The sequence below is a fragment of the Synchiropus splendidus genome, chromosome 9 (genome assembly GCF_027744825.2).
Source record: "Synchiropus splendidus isolate RoL2022-P1 chromosome 9, RoL_Sspl_1.0, whole genome shotgun sequence".
Lineage (NCBI taxonomy): Eukaryota > Metazoa > Chordata > Actinopteri > Syngnathiformes > Callionymidae > Synchiropus > Synchiropus splendidus.
In genome coordinates this window covers 14,805,643-14,830,012 of record NC_071342.1, presented here as the reverse complement: position 1 = coordinate 14,830,012, position 24,370 = coordinate 14,805,643, and the positions used below count along the sequence as shown (strand labels likewise).

General features: G+C 40.5%; 1 protein-coding gene across 2 annotated transcripts; it reads right to left on the bottom strand.

Annotated features, from left to right (window-relative positions):
* Positions 1-1,072: 1,072 nt before the first annotated feature.
* On the bottom strand, positions 1,073-24,267 carry parga (poly (ADP-ribose) glycohydrolase a). 2 transcript variants are annotated; one of them, XM_053876018.1, is made up of 18 exons: positions 24,108-24,267; positions 22,979-23,035; positions 22,354-22,884; positions 22,164-22,263; positions 21,406-21,543; positions 20,805-20,882; positions 19,929-20,003; positions 14,264-14,356; positions 12,831-12,985; positions 9,230-9,309; positions 9,092-9,152; positions 8,825-8,900; positions 6,847-6,994; positions 5,529-5,607; positions 5,343-5,451; positions 4,526-4,631; positions 3,399-3,527; positions 1,073-2,141 (listed from the first exon to the last, which is right to left on the bottom strand). In XM_053876018.1, exons 2-18 carry the CDS (start codon positions 22,999-23,001, stop codon positions 1,969-1,971), a joined length of 2,154 nt encoding a protein of 717 aa, XP_053731993.1. In that variant the 5' UTR covers positions 23,002-23,035; positions 24,108-24,267; the 3' UTR covers positions 1,073-1,968. The 2 variants fall into 2 exon arrangements, with proteins under 2 accessions (XP_053731993.1, XP_053731994.1); XM_053876019.1 differs by having other exon boundaries at positions 1,076-2,141; positions 21,421-21,543.
* Between the last annotated feature and the right edge of the window lie 103 nt (positions 24,268-24,370).

The following is a 24,370-nucleotide window of genomic DNA, read 5'->3' as shown; positions in this document are numbered from 1 at the left end:
TTCATGACATAAAATCAAGCTGCTATTTTTATTCATTTCTAGCAAAAATTCTTGAAAAATTCAAGTGGACTCAGGTAGGTTGGGCTCAGTGCAGCGATGGGGAGAAGCAGATAGCATGTAATCCACTTAGCATGACAAAGCAGGACACACTTTATGGAATTCCACGTCAGTGGGTCATTTCGGAGCCGCGAGCCATCTGATAAAGCTTGTTTGAAGGCGAAATTCAATTTCCTCGATGGTTACACAGGTGATTACCAAAATCAATCATTAAATAATGTATGATTTTATTACCTCAAATGTGATGCCAAGACAGATTTAAAGTGCCGCGCAGGAACGAGAAGCCGCCACTTCTTATTGATATATGAATAATTCAACGTGGGAGAATATACACGACGCGGGTGCCGCTGCAGGAACGGCCACTCGGCTTTTCATTTGGGTTTAAGTGATACAGGCTTGTGACACATTGTTGGGGTTAACTCATCCAGCAGCTCAGAGTTAACTATTAATGCAGTATAGCTAAAGGGTTTTCTTCCAGAGAACAAGTAAAACTAGGTTAAGTTGAACTACAGGACATTACGTATGCTAATGCTACATCTATAGTTAGACATTAGAGGGTCAAACTCACGACCTGGGGGCCAAATACAGCCCATTATATGATATAATGTGACCCACACAAGTCTGAAATGCATGTTTTTGATCTAGTTTTGATGCTTTGAATCTATAGTAACTCTCCACTGTTGTGAGGCAGAGTTAAAAAAAAACTTCAAAATAAGTTAAGAAATGTCCAAAAGGGGAACAACTGATAAAGAAAAGGGATGGGAAGGCAAATTTGCCCGTGATTGTTTTTGGACAATGTGTGAATCTGTCATGGTGTTATGGTGAAGAGAGGCAGACGTAATTGGGCAAAAAATTATTCATCTCATTCCACTTAGTCCCCCATTTGGAATTCACTTTTGTACATTTTGCACAGTGGGAGGAAACTGGAGTGCCTGGAACAAACTCAGATTTCCTCCCACGGTCTAAAAACGTACAGTTGTTGAACCCACGACCCTCCTACCAACCCAATATCCTACTGTCTGGTCCGCTACAAGTATTGTCTGGTCAGATGAAAGACTCCCCCCGCCCCGCCAAAAAAACTCTTATTACTTACTCTCTTATTAGCCACTTTATTCTGCCATCTTTTCTGAAGTTCCCCAGCCAGTGTGCAGATAGACTTCCTTACCTCCACCCGGGTGCGACCTGTGGTCACCTCCCGTCCGGACAAGCCTGGAAAACACCTCAACAGCTGCTGTTTTCATTCAATAAAACGTTTATTTTAACATTTTTAATTAAGAATTATTGATATAAACAGTACAACAAAAAACTGGAGTGCAATACAATGCAGTACAGAGTCAGGCTTCTGTTTCAATAAGGGACATTTGTACTCCTGTACTTTTAGGAGTAATTGCAGGGATAATCTGCTTCTTACTATTTCTCTATCTTCTCAACTCTTAAGCACTGCCATCATTTATAGGTGGATAAATAACTTCTGAGATGATTTCTCACCACAGATGGTTGACTCTGTGCAAGTCTAGAAGAAGAGCAGCAAATAAAAACGATAAATGAGCAGCACCTATTTGACACAGTGTGTGATAAATGTTAACCATGCATAGACTATAGGCCGGCGACTCCTCCGTCCTCACAGACTGTATATGATAGACTGAACTCAGTTCAAACAAACATGCACACGATTATTGTTTTGGCCACAAATATCTAAGGTCAAAATTATAGAAGTCACTTTTCGATCAAAAAAAGGCCAGACAGCAACCAGGATTTAACTATTGCTATGAACATCACACTCCCAGAACCTCAAGCATTAGGAAGGCAAAGGTGTGTTTGTCTAGTTGAACCAACTTCGAAGGATGTGTGAGAGACCATACTCGTGAGTCTAACCCTGGAGGGAGGTCTTTTCGGGGTCCCTGCTTCTTGTTAATGACCTTCTGAGGCTGCAGGTGACATCACAGAGTTCCCGGCCTTGCCCGAGGACACCGGGTCGGAGAAACTCCCGTAGATGAAAGAATAGAGGCTGACGCCGGGCTTCGATGAGCGGCAGTTCTTACAAACCATACTGTAGTACTGATTGAGAAGGTAGTAGAGCCGTCCTGTAAGAAGGAGACCAGGGGTGCAATGACTACAATGTGATTAAACAAAGAGGCACAACATTGTAAAAGGAGACGTAGAAGACAGGATTGTTTATGAAACAAACATACGCACACAAAAGCTGCGCTTATAGAAATGGATGGCTGGAGGGGGATTTGTCTGAAAGACCTCAATAAATGTCAGTAAGAAAAGGAAAGAGGGGGAGGTGCAGGGGTCACACCAGCCTGTAATCCACTCAGACGGTTGTACAGGGGGAATAACAACATTCATATGCAGCATTGCATTACTGTGCCGCTGGTTGATAGTGTCAACATCCCATAATGCAGATAGGGAGATGTTTTTTTTTGTTTGTTTTTTTTTTACTTTTTAATTGACTGGAATGATGTCACTTCCTGGTTGACATGTTAATGAGCATCCTTGAAGTGACATCGCTTCCTCACATGCTTTCAACAACAGCTGAGGCTAGTTACTTTAGCTTGTTACTATAAGCAGATGCAAAACACGAAAGTGCGGGTAAAACTTGCAAGGACAGTGTTGCCAGGCTGGACGTGAAGGATTTTGGGGTGAAATAGCAGCAATAACAAGTCTAGTGATGCGTTACAGCCAAATTTGAAAAATGAAAAATGTACACACACTGCGTTTAACAGCTGTGGTTAGACGGGCGTAATATTACTTATACATCATAGAGAGGGCCAAATGATCGTTACAATACGATGCTAATTTACATCTGGCAACACTGTTATGAACCACTATGAATACATATAGCTGAAATTCTAAACAAATGTTCAGTGCACCGAGGGTGGGCCATTTCTGGGGGGGTCACTCTTTTTATAAAATTACGGAAAGTTCAAGTGCATTTATATGCTTAAAATATGCTATTTGATTATATATTGTTTCATTTCATTCAAAGATTTTCAATATAAATTATGAAAGTGGTAGTGGAGTAGCTTCTTGGCAACAGAATTTTGGGTAACACATGTAAATATGACACATTTCTATTTATTTTGAGGGACAAAAATGCTGTGAAAATGAGCATTACTCAGTAAAACAATAAAATTCAGAAAGGGAATTAAACTTCTCAAAAATAATAAAGATACTAATAATGATTAAAAAACAAAACAAAAATAAGTTCACTCTGACTTCATGAGGGCCGCAGGAATATAGGCAAAAGGCCGTGTACTTTCATATATATTTATATACAAGGCATTGGCACAGACATAATCTTTAACCACCGTCAGTCATGTTGACTTTATTCTTACCCACTGTGACTTGGTTCTCTGTGAGAAAAGTGTGCATTTGGTGAACATCCCTCATAAGCGACCACTCGCCAAACGTGAAGTACGCCACATCCCTGCCCGCCTCCGCCGCTGCCATCAACTGAATCAGCGCTGAGCGAGAAAGAACAAGGCTGCCATGAGTCAAAAGCAGGCATCACTTACACACGGCACAAGCTGTACCAGAACTACGGCTTTGTTTCAGGATGAAAACGTGAGGTGAACATCAGGACAGCTATAAGAAGCAGGAGGCGATACGGCTCCTAGTAAAATGCGGCTGAAATGACAGGCGTATTAAGGGAGCGAACGATCGACAATTAGATCGACATATTTCATATCCAGCTCTCAATCATGAAGTGCTTAAGACATTTAAATATTTAACCAAATGGGTATAACATTTTAGATTAATGGAGGCTTAGAACTAAGCCATCAATTGAAAGTCGGAAATCTTGCGAGGCTTGTTGGAGCTCTGGGGATTGTACGCAGAATTGCTATTTGAGGTATCTAGTATTTTTCCGGAGTCACTAAGTTACTTATAATAATAGTTATTTACATGATACTATGAAAATTACAGCATGACAATCAATCAATCAATTTGTGCACTCAGTGACTGTAGTAGCATTAATAACCAGAGATGTTCTCTATTTGCTTTGCAGACAAGATGCAATATACAAATAAACCAAAAATATACTTTTCATGGTATGTGTTTGACGTATGACGTACTTAGCGCGGGTTCACCAGGGAGCGGCAAAAACTGCTGCTTATGAAGAGTGATTTTGTTTGATAACGCACTGGGGACCTTGGATTTATAGAGTCCCGTCCTTGTAATCAATCGGCCTTTTAATGGAAAACATAAATGTGTGTCAGCTGATCAATACAGTGAGGGAAGAATCCGGAGAGTGACACCCAGGGAGAGCCGCTAATTGACCAGACTGTTTCAAAGGGGGTGGGAGGGCGTTTGTGGGTAGTGACTGGAGAGTAAGCAGGAACTCCAGGGTTCCATTCAGTGGGTTAAAATCCTGGTCGCATCATCAGCAGGACGGTGGCTTTACAAGTGATCAGAAGCTAGACGGCATGTCTTCACAAGGCATTTGTGATGGCAGCCATCATACCTTTCAGTCGTGTGTCTCCGCCAAACGCTCCACAGCCCCAGTTGCCTGTCGCGATTGCAGACAAGTGTTCAGATTTGATGCCACTTCGGGAGAAACCACAGTAGGCCTGAGCACAGGCAGGAATAAGAGAGTTAAAATAGTTAGATTTACATAGTAGAACATACAACAAAACTATACATCCATGTTCATGAGTGGACTACATTACACATATATTTAAAAACTATTTATTATTTAAATAAAACTTATAATACATATTATAGAGTATAGTTCACGAATGTTGTCTAATTTGCCCTGTTTTTATTTTACAATTAATTTATTACACTAAATAAACTACTTATTCATATGTGTATTGATGTGAATAGTGATTTTACCCTGGAATAGTCAACAAAAGTTCACCCTAAACAACACCGTAATTACCAAATATTAACCGTAAAAAACAAGTAATTCGTTTATTAACAGCTAATATGCGTTTCCCAATCAGAAGTGTTACCAAAATATTTCTAGATTTTTTGTGTGTTCCCTCCCTTTATTCTAATTTCTCTTGAACAATTTTAGCAATACGCAATGATGAGATAACAACAAATGCCAAGTGAACTAAACTATTTTCATAAATATCTGATCTTTAAGTCGATAGCCTTAAGCAAAATACAATGAGAGCACAGTTCACTGAGTATTTAATTTAAACCATCAGAGGAGTCTCTGAACAATATGTCAGAGTTCAGCGTTTAAAAACCAACCCCATAATCCAATACTTCCTCATTGATTTATTCACTCTCTCTCCCCCTCTGTTTATTTTCATTTTCAAAAAGGGCATCACCTTGTTGAGTTCTCTGGTCATCTTCTCAGGGAAGAACTGCTCAGAGAAGTGTCGGTATTTAAGAGCATCGATGGCGACAATCTCCACACACCGTCTTTGCCAGTCGTCCCTGGATGTAAAACAAAAGCAGAAGCTGATGACTCCATGGAAAATGAGGACTAAACTCTGTAAACTGTAAGACTTTACCTGGGAGTCTCATCGTTGTAGCTTTCCTTCCATTTGTAACCGTCAGAATAGCCGGTATATTTACTGTACTGTTCAGCACCTTCACAGCGAGAAAGACGAAAAACAAAGAAAGTCAGCATTTGTAAGTCAGAGCACGCAGTGGGTCTAAATCTGTTTCAGCGTCTTATTTGTTAAATCAAATTAAGTGCTTTTAGGCTCCTGATGTGAGTGCACAGTATCAGCTAGTATTGGATCGCCATAAATAAAGCCCATTAATCTAAAACGTAATCTACTTTCGGGTTAGAAATGAAAAGCTTTCGGCCGTAATGGGGAAAAAACTGTACAAATGGAAGACATTTAGTTTGAACTAAACCATATCGTGAAGAAAGGAGCCGGGTCCTGGATTGGATGGACCATGATGGACCACGCCACAATGCTAACCTTTATTGTCATGCTTTATTTATTTGAGCGCAATGACGGTCCAACAGGCTGAAGAGGTACTTTTGGCAGCTGCCCCAGCTAGTCAGATAAAGTGGTTCCTACAACGCAGCAACCCGTATGATGGATTTCTCCTTCACCTTGATCCTTTTATCCGGGCAACCACCCACGACATCATCCTGGCAAACAAGATTCCATCATTAGATTACATCTAGGGCTCCTACCATCCGGTCTGACAACGCCCACCTAACCGATACCACCGCACTGGAGACCCACGTCGCAACACTTGATCCGGCCAAGAACGACCCGACTCAACAAAACATGAGGGGAAAAAAATGAAAGAAATACAAAGCAGACTTGCAGGGCCAAGACTTCGTGCAAAGAATATTGCCGGATTTTAATGAATCTATGGCGTCACTGGTCCATTCCATTAGTGGAGCGACGACCTTAGTTGGGTAATAAATTCTTTTCTGTCCAAATGTAATAAAGTTAAGTGGAGAGGAGGCGGAGGGAAAGGGGGAGGAAGGCAAGATGACGAGATGCAGGGAGGAGGACTGCCACTTACAAGTGAAGGTGACTTGGAAAATATGAAGGTTTGGAAGACAATACGGCGCCACTGTATGGCCTGCTGTGGTATTTCATTAGAGGGTCAATCGACACGTTAAGTCATATTTGTTTTTTTAAATAATTGATGAAATCGTAAACATTAAAAGCTGGCAACGGAACAGCATGTGACTGCAGGACATGTCACGCTAAAATATGTTACGGCCACAGTGGCCATCCATAACGCTTGTTGGGTGACCTTTTGACCTTTGTCACTGCCATACACAGGAGGTGTGATGCAAAACCAGCTCCATTGCATGAACACATCTCGTGTTTAAGAGTCATGAAAGGCCAGTACCTGTGATGATGAGGCATTCGTTGGGTTCAAGGGCTTCCGTGAAAAGGCGTGAGACGATGAGCTCAGGGTTTATGATGAACCTGATTTCTTCCTGGACAAGACCATTGCCTGTGACCCCTCCACCTACATATCTGTTTGCAAAGTCAACCTAGAAAACAAAGAGTTCCAGGCTTAACCCAAAGTGCACCTTATGTCAAAGTTTCTAATCATATCATGTTTTGTTTAGAGTTGGCTTTTAAGGCTTCCAAGGAACACTACAAAGTCATTTAATTAATGCAATTTAAAAATGACTTTATGGTGGGGGTCATGCAACATTGAATAGGTGAGTCATAAGATTAGATATGGAGGTGAGTGAGCATTAGTTTGGTCATGTAAACATACAAGAAGTCAATTTCTGGTAACATCAAACAAAAAGATACCAGAAACCCACAGATGAGTAGATCAACTTGACTATGAAGTCTTGGGAGTTGTTTTCACCTCCTTATTACAACTGAAAAGTGACACGTGTGCCAAGGCCATACATGATAGATCGCAAATATTTTGATGTTTCAGGTTCTATAATATTTCTGAGGAAATGCATTGCAATATTTACATCGGAAATCCATGAAATTGATTATTTGGGGGGTATCGTTAAATATACAAAGAAGAATTAAAATGTAACATTGCAGTTCAATGTCAGCCATCTTTTTATTGTTGTGGCATGGATAAAAGGACGGTCGACTCCATCGCTGTGCTGCTATTTAAACCGTCAGTCTGGGGTGAGGGTTCTGCTCACTGGCCCACAGCCACGTCAATCTGTGTGGCAGCAAACGTGTTTGTATGTGCATATGTTTATGCTTGCAAGCCCGGTCTTATCAAGTCCCCCCCCTCCTTTGCTGGTTCGACCCCCCCTTGCCTTTCAAGCTCACCTCCTGACAGAATGACAGCCCACTCTGCCCTATCCAAACATCTAGTGCCCAGCCTGTTGATGACTCTGGACCCACTGGATCACCCCGCTGAGATGGCTCACCCTTGTCATTTTTTTACATCCAACCCCACACCCCAGGGCCATCCATCCCGTACCCCCCTGCCTTTCTGAGCTACTCATGTGGATACATCAACTGTCAACAGAAGAACGAAAACAAACCTCTAAGCAACTCCGAAGCAAGCATTTTACTGCCTCAGTGGAGGAAAAGGGTGTATGTCTTGAAAAGGTAAAGCGATTTATACACACAGATTAATCCTTAAGATGAAGATAACTAAGCCTTATAATCACCACATTCAGATTTTGTCAGGTGTCGAATTTTCACTGACTGTGTCAGACTAGTCCCGGAAAAATATAGTGAAAGAAATTTGGTGATTTGTCTCTTGATCAGGTGTGTTAGATGCATTCTGTTTCCGGGTTTGCCTCAAGCATGACTTAACCAAAAACGCTTCTTTAGCTCATTAAGTCAAGGAAAACTCAAGTTAAATGACAATGAATCAAATTATTGAAGCAAAATCCCAAATAATGAAGAGCAAGGACCATTTCTCTTCTTTGAATAAGCATTTGCAACATCTGTAATCACTTAGAAACTTTGAAAACACTTCCCAGCAGAACATCTCTCGCCTCCTCTCAGCCCACCCTAAAGGTGACCTGTGATTAACACGGCTGGTTTCGCAAAGAAAAATGGAAGTTGAAATTGACTTGCTAATTTAGAAAAGTAAACAGGCATGTTCACTATTGGGAAGGCTTTCAATAAAAGACATAGTTTTTGCAGATTATAATCATCTGCAAACCTATTAACCAGCTCAACCAACAAACTTTGTTTTTTTCTTTATTTTTAAGGTAAATAAACCAGTTTAATGACAAAGATAAAATGTTATATACAGGTTTGCTGCTTGAATATTAGCTTAAAGCTACCTCTCCCTCAGGGCACATGGGCACCAGTATTTTCTACCTACTGTCAGTTTGTTAGTGTACATGAGAAAATTGTAGTGCAGTAAAACTGGTAATTACCTGCAGCATTCCGTAGCCATCGTCCTCAATCGTTCCATCACACGTGATATGTAATTTGGTGATTGTAGCTTGTGAGCTGAAATGTAAAACATCCATTTTGAATCTTAAATATACACATAAACTTAGAGGTAAAAATATTATTCTCAGATTCCCCTATACTTTAATTTCATTGAAAATAAATGCATAAATGGAAAGCAATTGAAAATCATCTCATCCCATTATTGCCCACAGAATGCAAAAAGAAAAAGCAATAAATAAAACGCATACTTCGGCCAGTCTGGAGAATGGAGCGAAGATTGTCTGGTGAACGTCACAAGTCCCTTTGGTTCTGAAAAAAAGAGAACCAAAATGAACACTGAGCCGGTTACGTGACGTAAAATGACGGTGCTTCTATAGAAGACTTACTCGTCGCTGTCACTCTTCTGAAGTAGCAGAATAGTGTCTTCAACTTCTCAATTTTTCTTGATGTACTTCCCTCGAACAACCTAGAAAACAAAAATGCGTATGTATCAACCAAATGAATGTGCTTATATCTCATCCAGGAGTAGCAGCCAGGGGCTTTTACACCAAACTCAATTTCACCTCAACATAAAAACGACAAGAGGTTTTGGGGCAACGGTGTCAGTTTGTGTTAAAAATAAGGTCAGGTTTGACAGAGTAGAAAGGAGTCTGTTCTGAGAGCGAGTAGCCTGGTTTACACTGCTCAGCCGAGACGGCGGGTCTGACAGAGGTGGCTGAAGACACCAATGAGAGAATTAGAATTATTAGTGGCACCATTAATGATGTCCCCAGATGAGCAGTTGAGTGTCAGTTGGTCACATATTACAAAGACAAAGACAAAGGAAGCTACGATACAAAATACTGTTTGGGCTCAGTACTGATCACTGACTGTCAACATTCCATATCCCATATACCCATATCCCATTATTGTCACAAGTGTATTGCGTTCTTTAATTTTTAAAAAACTGTCGGTTTGAGTTAATCCAGTCACCAAATCTTATTGTGAACCATTTGTGGTTACCCTAATATACTGTGATACATAACTAGCATGCAAATAAGCTCCAGCCCCGCGACCTTGACAAGACAATAAGCTATAGTATGAATGAACATTGTGCCTGACAAATATGCCTATTTGATGAACGTAAGATATACATTTAAGTGTTATTTAGCCTCATTTCACACAAAATTTTGGGTTGCCTACAGCAGCATCAAAAAGGCACTAAAGAGATTATTAAAAAAATACATGCGATCCCCTGATCATGTTTTATATACCTGAACTTTTACTTCATTACCACATGTTTATACCAAGACAAAAGCAGATGAAGGTCTTAATAACCTACTTCCACTGTTGTCTGAACTGTACGAGTGGTCTAAATTCCTCCTGGAGCAGGGACAGCAGTACCAGCAAAAGAGATCGGTCTCTGCCTTCCTTCCTCCCTCTCAAATCTATCCATCACTGCAGAGAGGACAAACCTCGACAGTTCTGCCAAAACAGCAATCAGCAGATTGCTTGCAGCTCTGCTTGTCCAAGACAGAGCGCTACTGTAGCCGATAAGTAAAGTGACAGACACTCCCTCAATTACAGGGAGAAGGGAGGGCCGGTAACGATCGGCTGCCTGTTTTAGACTGCGCTGGTCGTCATGTCTTGTCTCATCTACTCCAAAAATCAGAGGCTAATTCCTGTATTTTGCTGTGGGCAGAAATGCTGATAGTGAAAGCAGGAGCAAGCGTCTGCGACCGAGCCCTGACATGGCTCACAAACTGCCTGCCCAGCAACTGGAATCAATGCTTACGTTATTACACTGCCTGTTCTGCTCCACATTCCAAAATAAGGTAGAGATTGACGAGACATGCGACAAATTGCTAAAATGATATTAGGATTCAGATAAATCAATGTTTGAAAAGGTAAAGGACCTAGACATGGTCAACATGTTGCAATGTTTTTACTCACCGCCAACAGCAGATATACATGTATATGGGTTATTAAAATCAAATTAGATAGGGTAAATCTATCATTCACAGAGGAAATTGTTAAAAATGTTGCAACACAGCCCTACTGTTTATTACAAAGAACACTTCATATATGGTTTTTTCATTAATACCCTTCACAGCAAGGCTAAAAATGGCCGGTTGCCGACACAGAGTGCTGCCAAGAAACACATTAGCGCTGCAGTATCACTGCAAATCTATCTTGTTATAACCTCTAAAATTTAAGAACAAAAAAGAATTGCCTCACAAATGCATGACTTTGCAAAAACAAGTTGAAAGTTTTGCTGAGGATTTTTCAGCTGTACGTTTTGATTAACTCTGTTGTACATCTAACGCCTGTAACACCAGAATTCTGTTTGGTAAGGAGTCATCTAATCACCTTATTCAAGTCAGCTACAGTCAAGACAACAAGCAGATGAGTGGATTAAACAGACTACTGTGGCTCGTGGACACCTTGGAATAAAGATGTTTCTTAATAAAATGTGACAGATGCGCTCGACCTCAGACTTAGTAGAGACAGCGGTGAGACAGTTGGAGAGAGAAAAGACTCAGCAGTTGCTGTGCGTGTACGTGTGCGGTCTGGGTCCAGGATTCAGAGATTACAGAGAAAAACAAGCTATGTTTTCACTACTGTAGAATGTGACCCAGCATGTACGTAATTAATTTAAATTGTCACTAATTCATTAGAAAAAAAGGAGAAAATGTGGATTTCAAAATGTATGCCATGACATTAACTTTAAAAAATTCTTCAATTATACTATATTATTAATTATTATATTAGAATTATTATGTTTTATGTAAATACATTTTAATCTCAAAATAAACCATGAAGAGTAGAAATTCTTTTGAAGTGTGAATATTTTGGAAACAGAACTTGGATATTTTATATATATATATATTGAGGCGAAAGGTTTTTAGTGAAAATGAGCATTGCTTATTAGAAGAATCTGATATAATTTAACATTTTGACAAATTTACTAATAGCTTTGAAGGAAGGAAAATAAACACATGAAATATATACTCAGTTTTTTTAGATATTCATTTCTCATGAAAAAAATAATGAATAAAAAATAGCTATTAGACTAATTACATTAAGAATTAAATTACTAATGAATGACAAAAAATAAGTTTGTTGTAGTTGCAGTAGCGCTCTGACCTCATGAGGCTACATAAATCAGGGCAAAGGGCCGTATGTGGCATCTCGGCAACACTTGAACAATAAAAAAAAATGAACGCAGTCATTTTGTAGGCCTTCATTAATTACTTTGTGCATTATGGCTTGTTTGATTTCCTGTCTCCTGTTGCAGCCTGTTTTCGCCCGCTGACAGGAGGACTCACTCCGCATCAATCTTAGATGCATCTCCAGCACATGCAATGGACAAACTGAACAGTCCTGTCTGTCATGTCAGTCAGTCCTCTCATGATGAAATCAGAGTTAAAGCAGCAGCCAGCTTGTTGCGAAACTCGAGAGGAGAAACACATGACAATGCTGTAGATATAAAGGGAAGAAAAAGACTCCGGTGTGAGAACATTTTGGCTTCAAACCGACAAAACCAACGTGGATGAGTTAGTTTTTCAAATCTGTTCTCATGTGGTGAAAGCAACTGAGCAACACATCAAACATGGATGCCCTCCAAGTTGTCTTATTTAGTAGCAACACATTTTCTAAATTCTAGCTGAATTATTATGATCATTTTTAAGGATATTTGTTATTTTTAAGGAGTTATTTAACATACTTTTTGTTAACAATCGTAAAATACTGATAATATTTTTTTTTTAAATGAATTAATGAATTAAAAAAGAATTGCATTTAAAAATGTGGTTCTGTTGTTATTCATATATTATCAGTAATTTAGTGGTTTATCGGCAATACTTAATCGACCAGTAAAATCTGATGCCGTATTGGTTAATATTTTTTCACCACTTAACTGAGGAAAAAAACAAAAATCATCATACTGTGAGTTGATATCATGATGGGATATGTTGTGACGCTAACTGAACAAGAGATTGTCTTTACCTGCAAAAGTTGATTTCAGGAAAGTTACTGTACTCCGTCTTACGGGAGTTGCGTTTCGGGAATGTGCAGAAGAAGGCATTGGCCAGCAGACAGGCGATTTGCTCCTGAGACAGCGTCAGAGAGTGATTCGTCCTCGACTTAAGTAGCGGAATTGGCTAAAGAGGGAAATAAAGGACAACATCATTAAGAATGAGTGGAGCAAAGCAAAGAAGCGGTGGCAAATAAATACCGCAGATTAGACTGGGAAATATGCAAACTCAGGGAGACGCATCAGAAAACCACACAAGGTTACGCGGGTGCTTCTTCGGCTCTGAAGGCTAATGGTGATAGATAATTGGTTTAGCAATCCAGCGAGCAGAAGAGGCAGGGCGGCTTCCATTAAGTAAATGGGGGGCAGTAATTAAGGTCCTGGTTTTCTTGCGCTCCTACTGGTTCACTCTGTCAGACACACGGGTCTCATCCATCCTCAGTGATTAGAGCTAAAGAGCCTCCCAAGGCTGCCCAGTTAGCAGATCAATACCTGTGCTAATAACACACACACTCAAATATTACGCTTCTTACTGCAATACCACACACAGGGAGTCCGAAAGCTGCATTGCCTGTCTGCAACTGGTGATGCTTTCAGTGGTCCAAGCTCACAGAGAAATCCTGTGACATCTAACCATTAAAATGTAGGAAACTGAATAGAATGAAAGCTGCACCGAGTCACATAACTATATTAGATAAATACCAAACTCAGAGTTTTTATTTAGACTGATGACTTTGACATTTAAAAGGCTCCATCAGTTCCATCGATCCTGTCAGGAATGAAACCACATTACCCAAAATACATTTCTTACTGTATTTTACAACAGGATTTGACAAGCGGTAAGTCAATAGAGAAGAGGGGATTTTAGCTGTATGACCAGCCCTGGGTTAGTGGAGTGAAAAAGTAAGAGGAATATCCCAAATTGAAGAAGTGCTTCACATGAGCTGTGAGATTCAGACCTTTTTCTAACAAGGCAGTGCTTGAAAGGTTTCCAAAATTGTTCCTTATTAAGGACTAGGGCATGATTTTAGGGATTTTACAAGGTGATTTAAAGGCACGTGCGGCAACCATGCAGGCTGCAGCACGTGCGCTGTCTCTGAAGAAACACAGCAATCAATTTTAGGCTCATCTCAAAGTCTGTATTTTAGCTTTTGGAAATTATAAACTGACCCTACGCTGGCAACAAAACATCAGACGCTGGCTACATTTATGTAGTTTATAATGTTTCAATAAGTGAGTCCAATGGATGCTCCATCCAGTCTGACACACAATACACTCAGTAGCTTTGTGGTTTATTGAATTGGGTTAGATTACATTGGACTGCCTTTATTAGTTACACAATTCAAAATATTTCTAAAAAAAAAAACATTTTCCTGGTGGCAGTTAAAAAAAAAAAGAGACTCACCTTGGTGCAGAGGGTCGGGGCACTGAGTGCCAGTTCCACCATTTTTGGAAGCACAACTTCTAAATGGTGTTTCGCCTCTGAAAGCTCCATGTGCTAGAGAAAAACAACATCTTGTTAGAGGTCTCTAATTCCAGTCACAGTTAAGATACTAAACAATTTCCTGCCGAAGATCAGTTACTCAAGTATTACACTTTAAATAAGGTTAGTGTAATAAGAGCTCTTGAAGTGCAAAATAACAATGTGCGAGGACAACTCTGTAGAACATGACGTGATGTCAGACTGGGTTTTATTTTGCCTCAGTGCGGCTGAGTAGTTTACAAATATGATCCCAAAATAAAGGTTGGTAGAATTTGATTTTTTATTTTAGCAAAAATCCTCATTTTAATCTCAGAATTCTGACTTTCACTTGAAAGTCAAAACTGAGCACAAATTCTCACAGTTAACCTCAGAACTGTGTCATTCACTTTAAAGTGACTTCAATCCCAGAATTCACACTTTGTGCCGTCAATCTGCAGGGTCTCAGCCAGGACTTTTTTGAAACATGGAAGAGAAGGCTGCCAGTCAAGAAGTGATAGAGAAACAAGGAAGCAGATAAGAAAGCTTCGGCTTTCATCTCTCTCCAATCGGCAGCGGTCCATCTCTTCATATGTCCAGTTGGAATGCACCATTTGAGTTCCGCGAGCAAAGGATCAGTCATTAAAAGGTTTCTTTCAGGATTTTTCCATTAATAACTGCCATAATCATGTGACCACTGTGATGTGTTATCCACTTGTTTCGATGTTTCCACTTTGTTTTAATACTTAGGATCTCTTGAGATTTCATCTTTAATAGTGACCATTTTTCTGAAGGCGTGGCGGCTCTCATTTAAACAACCGCTTACATGTAGCGGAAACCCTGGAATTCCAGGAAAATGAGTTGTAAAAATGAGTTATGAAATTCATAGATCAACGTCACATAATGCTAGCTTTAATTCTGAGATTCAACAGCGAATTCAGACTCCGAACTATTACACAATTACATTGATATTTTGATCACTGACTATGAAACAAGATAACCAAGTGGGACACGTGATCCTGGCGGGTGTACAGGTGAGCGGCCATTATTTCACGTTTACCTCATGTAAATGCATTCTTAAATCCGTTCCCACCAGTCCATCAAAAAGGTAAAAAAGTGCTCAGAAATAGAACTAAAGAGAGCTAAACTAAAGCCGAGCTAAAGTACAGTCAACAAACAACTTGGGTGTCGACTACCGATAACACGCAGCACAAAGGCACACAGAAACGTACGAGAAACATCCCGGAAACTGAAAAATTTCCAATAAAAGTCTGACAGCTAGTACGAGCTCACAACCTAATAACAGAACACATATACGGCCGGTTCGCTCCCTCATATGAAACTGTGGCCATTAATGACGGTTTCTTGCTCTGAGATGAACTGCGAGTCGGAGAAGTCAATAGTTCCACTATTGTGTCTTATATAAAGAGAAAATCCTGCAGCGATGCTACACACTGCCAGCCACAGGAAAAGGTTCCCATCAATCTGTGGCTGAGCCTGCACAGCCAAAGTATCCATACCTCAGCCTTCAGCTTACCTCAGCATCCATCTGCAATTCCCTCTAAAATAAACACCCAGTTATTCCATCATACAGCCAGATTTACAACGCAATCACTTACGAGTCCATTGGCTTCGAATGTCACCGTTATCAATCACTTGCCTTCCTCCATCAAGGTAAGCAAGAGTGCTTGAGCTGATTAAATGGGGCCTTCTGGAGCAAATGCAAATGACCAATTGTGGAGGGAGTGGCAGGGTGGCTCCAATTTCCACAGGAAGTCTTTGGGTGATTTGGTCGGAGGCGTTTATATGGCTGCAGAGCTGCTCTGACTAAATGCTGTCAGAAGTAATGACCTGGCAGGAATCATAAAACGCTCCTGTGGGACTAATAGAGGATAGTAGGGTGGCTGTGGGGTGAAATATGATGGGTCCAAAGCGACACATGCAGACCTCTCAACTCCAGCACACAAGTTTGGATACACAAATATAAATCAGAACAGTCAATAAACAAATCTGTCCACTGCAGAGCAATAAATGCTCAGCTTTCGCTTCGGCTTCTGGAGAGACATTTTAGGGCGTTAGCATCACGCGTTTGATATTTATTTATTTATTTATTCACTTTTTAGTTTGTGATGCAAAATCTTTGTCAGTGGTTCCCTGACGCAAAAACTCACTGATACAGCAGCTGGACTCGTTCCCGAGCAGGTTTCGTGCTGAGCTCTCAGACAGAAAGTGACATAGTTGACAGTTTCATTTGGCGGGAGAGACAGACAGTTTATAGACAAGTCCTAATTTGGACCACTTTTTTTATTTTCCCTCGCCGGCGTTGAAGGATCTGAATATTGTCAATCACAGAGACAGAGAAATAAATCCAGCTGGTGGAATGAAATGTAGTGGCCAGATTAATTGTAGAGCTGCAGAAGAGAAGAAACCCAGTGCACAGCTACAGTAGACAAACAGAGGATACGGAGATCATTCTCAGCTATTTAGCCAGTCAGAAGCATCTCTTTAGCCAGTAATTATGCTCATGTAATTCTTCCGGACTCTTGACTCTGTATCTCAAACATTAACGTCCTCAGTGTGTGCAGCGGAATCAGCATCTGCAACTTCTGCTTAGAAGGCTTGATATGAAAATTAAACTTAAGAGTTGAGGGAAGGCAAAATTCAGTTTCAATTTAGTACGCTATAACAGGGGTGGCCAACCAGTCAGAGGCTAAGAGCCATATTGTTTTACTGTGTTGCTGAAAAGAGCCACATCCTACAAATATGTAAGGCTATAAGGCTCACCTGAACAGCTGGTCATACGACTTAGCGGCAGTATAGCGGTTAAAGCACATCCCTGTGTGTCACAAGGTTGCTGGTTCATGTCCGGTGTATGTCTCTTGTGCATGTATTTTTTAAATTAATAAATTTTACTATGATCCTCCTCGAAATATCAAGCAGTGTAGATAGAAATGTGTGTGCAATTTATTTTACTTATACATATATATTTTTACGTGGCTCGTGCACCAATAATGTGGCCGCAGTCTGTGTGTGTGAGCAACGCTGCAGACTGGAGCGTCTCATCTTCATTCCACTGAATTAAACAGACTCCACGACGATCAACAATGAATAATAGGTGAAACACATGATATATGTTTAGTTTAGGGAATGACAAAGTGAAACATCGAACAAAGTAATGTAAATTGTGTTGACCGTGGATCTGATGGCGGACCGCGACTCACATCGGCATTGAATGAGTGCTCCAAGCTTTGGAGCACGTGCGGTGAGGTTTATTGTTTATGTTTCAAAATTAAATGCAAGTCAAAGTCTTTGAACAATATTTTGATATTTTGCCAGAATATGTCTTACTTTTTCATCTTATTTCCTGTATAAACAATCATCTCAACAGCAACTTGACCAATATTGCAGCCAGTTTGGTGACTCATTTGGTGAAAGCCACATGCCGCTCGGGAGCTGCGGGTTGGCCAGGCCTGCGCTACAGTATAAGAAAGTTTCAGTTGTCCTGACCAAAAAGGAGCGGACACCGCAGCTTCACTTTGTCACTCTCCTTATAAAGCTTTGGGACATATTTAATGGGACTTTTTAATTAAAGTGCACAGTGAAATGGCTCCGGCAGGTATTGATCCATCAAGCCTGACGCCATTCTCCAAGGAAATATTGAAAAGGCCCTTTGGACTGAGGCGCGCATTAAATTAAGCTGAGTAATAAGTGATGAATGACAAAGAGCAAAGTCACTAAATTAGCTGTCATTCATTAAAATTAAATTATAATCAGTTGGTTAGAAGGTTTTTCACAAAAGGCAGCTGTGACTGAAAAACATGTCCTGTATAGGATTGGTCAACGCTAACCTGTTAACCTGTTGATTCACAGTGAACCTGCGCTGTGCAATTTAATTTCATGACCCCTTGATCTTTATTTTTTTTAATCATTTTCCTCAGTTTGAAGAGACAAAGAGTGCTCCAAGGGCTCCTGGAGGAGAAAAAAAATGTGAGCCTCTCAAGCTATTTTCTGGGGATACGGCAGTCATCTGAGGAAACCCATTTCAGTAGGATGTGACCAAGACTTCATGATCATTTCAGTGAGAAAACAGCACTTCAACAAAACCGTATTCCACTTGATGTGATGAACAGAAGTTAACAGCGGCCTAGTGGTTAGGCCGCTTATAATGTGGCCTCTAGGCCACATTCCCCTTGGAGCAAGAGGGCTGCAGGGTCAACTCCCGGGTCGGACTAGTGGCCTTTCTCCCTGTGAGTAAATGGACTTCTCCAGGTTGTCCAGTTTCCTCCCACAGTCCAAATGTTCAGGTTAATTGAGCACTACAAACACTTTTTTGTGTGTTGCCCTGTGATGAACTGGCGGCACAAGCAGAATAGAAGATGTATGTAAGTTTGGTGACATTCCAGAGTTGGAGGTAAAAAGATCCTACTCAGTTCCTGGTTCCCTTTGAACATGTACTGGAACCTGAAAGCCTAATGTCATTCCAAGAACATATTCCCTCACTGATATGGTCATTTCGCTCAATTTTTTTCTATGTTTCTGATTTTTTTTTATACAGTACGTGCTGCTAATCTGTTGTGGGTTGGTCCTTATTATTGGTTTGATATTTTACAACAGGCTCCTCCATCGGCGGAAGTGCCTGCATCATCAGAAATTAAGCAAGAATTCAAAGGTTGATTTTGAAAACTCTACCAGTGGGCAGATGTATAATATTTATATTCAAGTTCATAGATTTGACATTTCTAAACTACGTAATAAATTCATCGTGAAGTTTTGAAAAGTTAGGACTGGTGAACTGCTTCATTTAAAACTTGAGACTTTTTTGACACTTACTCTTAAAATAATCTGAATCAAGACTCAAAACAAGGAATCAGAATTGTTCAAGTTCAAACAATGCTGAACATTAAGCATCAACTGCTATCTGTTTAAGTAATCACACACAAATGCTAAAACATGAACCTGACCTTCAACTTGAATGTCCCACCACAGATGCCACACTTCATAGGTTTCCCTTTCCAGGGTCGTCAATCGACACCAAATTTTCCAAGATCGGGTTTTGATCTCACACTTGAGGGGCGGAGAAAGTTGGAATGGTAAACCTCGCAGCAACATCCTCCCTGCTGAAGTCTGGACTTGCACATAATGCAGGTGTGGTTTCCACAAACCGAATGTGAAACCTACTTGAAGAATCTACTTGATCAAGGATCCAACAGTCCAGTAACATATTAAGCCTTCAACGCATCTGGTCTTATTTCTCATCTTTAGGGATTCGATATATATCTGATCCACTTTGATGGACAAGAATTTAAAAAATAATGATCAAAAACAGAGGACATGTCAGTCATCACCCCACAAGAGAACATTTTCTCAACTCAAAAGGTATCTGATGACAGTTGCAACCTGTCACAAGACAACATTTAGGAGTTTTGAAGAGAGCAGGGAGACAAAAAGAAAGCGAGCCAATCCCCTGACTCACCTGAAACATCTGCCGCTGCTATGCTCGCTGCGCTTACTGGGTGTGTCAGTCTGAGCATGTGTGTCTGTGAGTTTGTGCGGTAAATATTTTCTCACATTGTAATGGGAATGACGTGAAAAGATTTTCGGTTGAGCTTACCTCAGTGAAGAGAAGGTTCAGGGCAGTGAAGTCCCATTTCTTTGCTTGTGGAGCATGGTATCTCAAAATAGCATCCTGAAGGAAGTGCAGGGTATTTTGATTACAAAAACATCTCTGTGCTTGTTTCACAAGATATTCAAATTCAAAGGTAGCTGTTGTGTATCCTTGAAGGCAGTTCAGGTCACGTCTTAAAAATAAATGAATATATATATATATATATATATATATATATATATATATATATATATATATATATATATATATATATATATATGCATAAATGTAATCGATTTAAGTAAAACACTACTTTGCAATGAACAAATCAAAGGGAAAATGTCATATTTTATTTGTGGACAGAATTAAATGAATGCCACTTTCACATCATCCCATAAAATTATAACATTTTGGGGGACACAGAAAGGCAGTTTAGAAAAACGAAGGATGAGAAAAAGTGATTGGCAGCATATTTGCTTTTCAATCCAACAGACCAGCAGCGTGTCCATGAAAAGCGGTTCAGGTTGTAAATCCTGCCACCTAGTGGTCATTATTGGGATTAAATACAATACTAACATCCAGTGCGAGCGGAAAACACGTTTTGGTTCATTAGCACTTATTTTTTAAGCTTGAATATTGTTTAAAGTAGCGTGGAAAACTGTCAGTATTTGATGTGCACACACTCAAGACATAGCGACAAAAACTGAGTTTAGCTAAGCTCTAAGCAGCTGTTCACTACAGATGTTTCACTTTTTAAAAAAACTATATATACTTGCAGTTGTTTGTGCAAGTGCGTAAGAAGAGAAGAAAATGTGGCACTCCTGTTAGGACATATATTTGAGTGAGAAATCCAACCAGCCATGCTCACGGAATCCCTCTTACCCTCACATCCAAGGAACTCGTAAAACCCTTCAGCAAAGAAGAGCGGATCAAATCCCACCGACTTTGCAAAGCTCCTTCCTGAAAGGGACAGAAACAAAAATATTTCTCTGAATAATATGGATGATCAGTTGATGATCTGTTCTCTGCTATGCACAAGCCATCCAGGTCTGAACTCTCCAACTTTATCAACAAACTTCGCCATGTGAATGTGCTTCCAGGTCACTCACCTGAGCAGCTTCAACTCTATAATTTCTACCTCTGCTTCTCTCATTTACACACAAGTATTCAGTGTTGGTTGTACAGCGCTTCATTCCTCTCTTCTCCAGTGCATAAGTTCACCACTGAGCTTTTCCCCCAACTCAAATGTACCGTTATTACAGACCACTAAATCATCAGCAAACATCATGGTCCATGGAGCCACCTCCTCGTCTGTCCATAACAATAACAAACATGTGATCCCTGAGCTGATCCCTCATTCCTACAGCACACCTCGCCACCTTCTCACTGTCCTTACTCTCATATATTTCCTCTCTCAGATCACTGTCTTAGGCTTCTGCTAATATTCTCCTGCTAATGTGTTTGAACAGATGGGGATCCTCACATGATGCTGTCGTACCTCAGCCTCTATGGGGAACACGTTCTTCTCGGAGCACGGCATCTTCACAAACTGATCATCCCAGGCATCCTTGAACCTGCTGGGATGCGGAACGGGCCTCTCGTCCTCCCGGAGCAGATCTGTCTGTATCAAAAATTAGACCAAAATGAGTATATGGCATGAATAAATCTCTCAATAACTTTATTATTTCTTCCATTTACCAGGATACCATAACATAATTGATGAAATAAAATGCATCACACAAAAGTTTACTTTGCATCACTCTGGTCCCCAAGTGGCAAACAAAAAAGTTCAATTAAAGACAGTTGTTTACTCGACGGCTGACTGACCAACTGATTTTAACAGCAATTAGAAAGATCAATTAAAACTCAGTATCTCTGATCTTATTAAACTGACAGAGACTCCATAGTTAAGACTCCAGATATGAGGAAAAAGTAACAGCCATGAAGCAGCTGTGGCAGCAGTCCTCTGGGATGTGGAGGACACTGTCTGACAGGAGACCCTGTGGGTATAGTGGGACTTCGCTCCTCTGAATGCAGTCTTTGTTTTCCCCACTTCCAATGTTAACACTCAACACTATTTTCAGACAGGATTGCGGGAAAATGAATTTTAAGATCAATTTAATCTGTTATCATATCTATCAGTGGAAGAACACACCTTCAGATATAACCAACCCTTAAGTCTAGCACAGAACTGTCCAGACCTGCTCTGATTTGGGCGACAGAAAACCACCGTTGACTCACCCTGACTGTGATTGTGTGGTGAGGCACTACTTTCAGGTGAGACAGTGGTGGGGCACACTGAGGCATTCGGTTCAGATCATCTATAGGAGTCCCAAGCCACCTTCACCCCATGGTTTGCAATGTGAAGAAAACACAATTTATTACATTGTTAGCAGCTGCAGACAACATGATAGAACAGTATCTCACATACCTTTCAGATGTTGCCTCTGAATGGCTCATATCAAGTGAGCTACTGCACTCTGCAGCCTGGCTGCTGCCTGGTGGCGCTTTGACAGGACACTGTGTATCTTTGGTTGACTGACCAGATTCTGACGGTTCGGCCTGCTGTTGAGAACTGGGAGAAGCATCAGCAGCTCCACTGTCCACAGAGTCTTGAACAGTCTCGTGATTGAACACCATGTTCTTGTCAACGGGACTGATGGGACTCAGCATCTCCACATCACTTGTTGTATTCACACACTTCTTTGGACTACCACGGCAGCCAGGTTTAAAACCAGGCCCGGGAGAACTGATACTCCTGGGGAAGTATGTCGGACTACCCCTCTCATCACGTCCAATTCCACCCCCCAAGTCCATAGATGTCTGAGAGGCTGACTCATCTTGGCTGCTCCCCCCCACTGTACAGTCCATGTCCAAATTTTGTGAGTCAGATGGACATCCCTGTTGTTGATCAGCAGTATTTGACTGCTCAGCACCTCCTGGACTGCCATCACCAGGCACACTGTCATAGAAGTGAAAGACGAGATTAGATTAGAGTTAAGAACAAATATATATTTTTGTCAAATGCAAACAAAACGATCAAGATTTTTTTTTACCTTTTCTGCAACTCCTTGTCCATGTTTGAGATCTGACCAGACACCTTGACAGCAATACTAGAGAAAGATCACATTCCAATTTGAATGACCAAATAAACAACAAGGTTTAGTTTTAAAAAATGTGTGCAAGACTAGAAAGAAAGTTATTTGGTGATGACAAAAATTATTTCTTCCTTGATCACTTCACATAGTTCAATCTGAAGATGATAGTGACAGAGACTGGAGAAGTAGTCTCAATGCTAGACCTTGTTATTACTGCAGGTCTTGTTATGGCTGCAAGTGGCATGAATGCAACAATGTGAGGCACATAATAATGGAGGCAAGCCAGGAGACACTGTTCCAAATGTTTAAACAACTGTTTCAGGGTTCTGGGCAAAAAAGTGGTCCGATTTAAGTGTGTGTGTATCTCTGATTTCAGCAATCCAAATTGAAACCTTGAGACTGTAAGAAGAACACCTTATTGATATTTGTGGATTTCTTTCAGAAAGACAGAAGGACACATTGCTTTATTTTGATGATGAATTCAAGCTTGCTTCAGTGATATTTACTTTAAAAGCCATACAGAAAGTAAAAGGCTTTGACTCGCATTCGTTAAGGAGGAACCATCTTCACCAGCTTTCTGTCAACTACAAGGCATTGATCAGTGGGGCAAAGTTTCTGTTATAAGCAAGTGACCAGCGGAATTTGGAACCATAGATAAGATATGATTGTAATGCAACACCGGAAAAATCAAGAAAACAATACGCCCGAGTGGGGATTGCATTAATGTTAAAGGTAAATGAGCACTAAATCGTGTTCCTGGCATGAATACTTAGACTTCAAGGCGTCGTTATTACATGATAGGATGTAAGATGAGTGAGCAGTGACATTGGCTAACAAGTAAACAAACGATCAATGCGCAAAACTCCGTCTAGTCCGGAGGACATAACGTTTAACGAAAGAGCTGCAGCTCGACATATCATGCGCATACGTGTTTGTGTTACCAAAAACTATATGTTGCACTTTAATAACTCATGAAATGTATCTGGTAATTACCAATCAATTACGAGTCCATCCTGATACAGTAAAAGCATCTTGTGCTAACAGTGACTTAGCAAAGAGGCTGCCGTAAAGCAAAGAAACAACTTACCTGAAAGGTTCCTTGTGGGCGACAACACCTGGTTAGTTGCGTTACATGATTCTCTATGTATCGTGGTATACAAGTGCAAAAGAAGTTCTGGACAACTGGTTTTATCCAGATTAGAGTTCACTCTCTCTTCTTCCCTCAGAGACTGGTTTGCGACAGCGGCTCAACTTGACGGCTTTGCGGGTCGGGACCAATCAAATGAGGATCTGGTGAAGAGGGGCGGGCTATGGGGTTGTATCCTAGCAACAGCGTCAATGGCTAAAAAT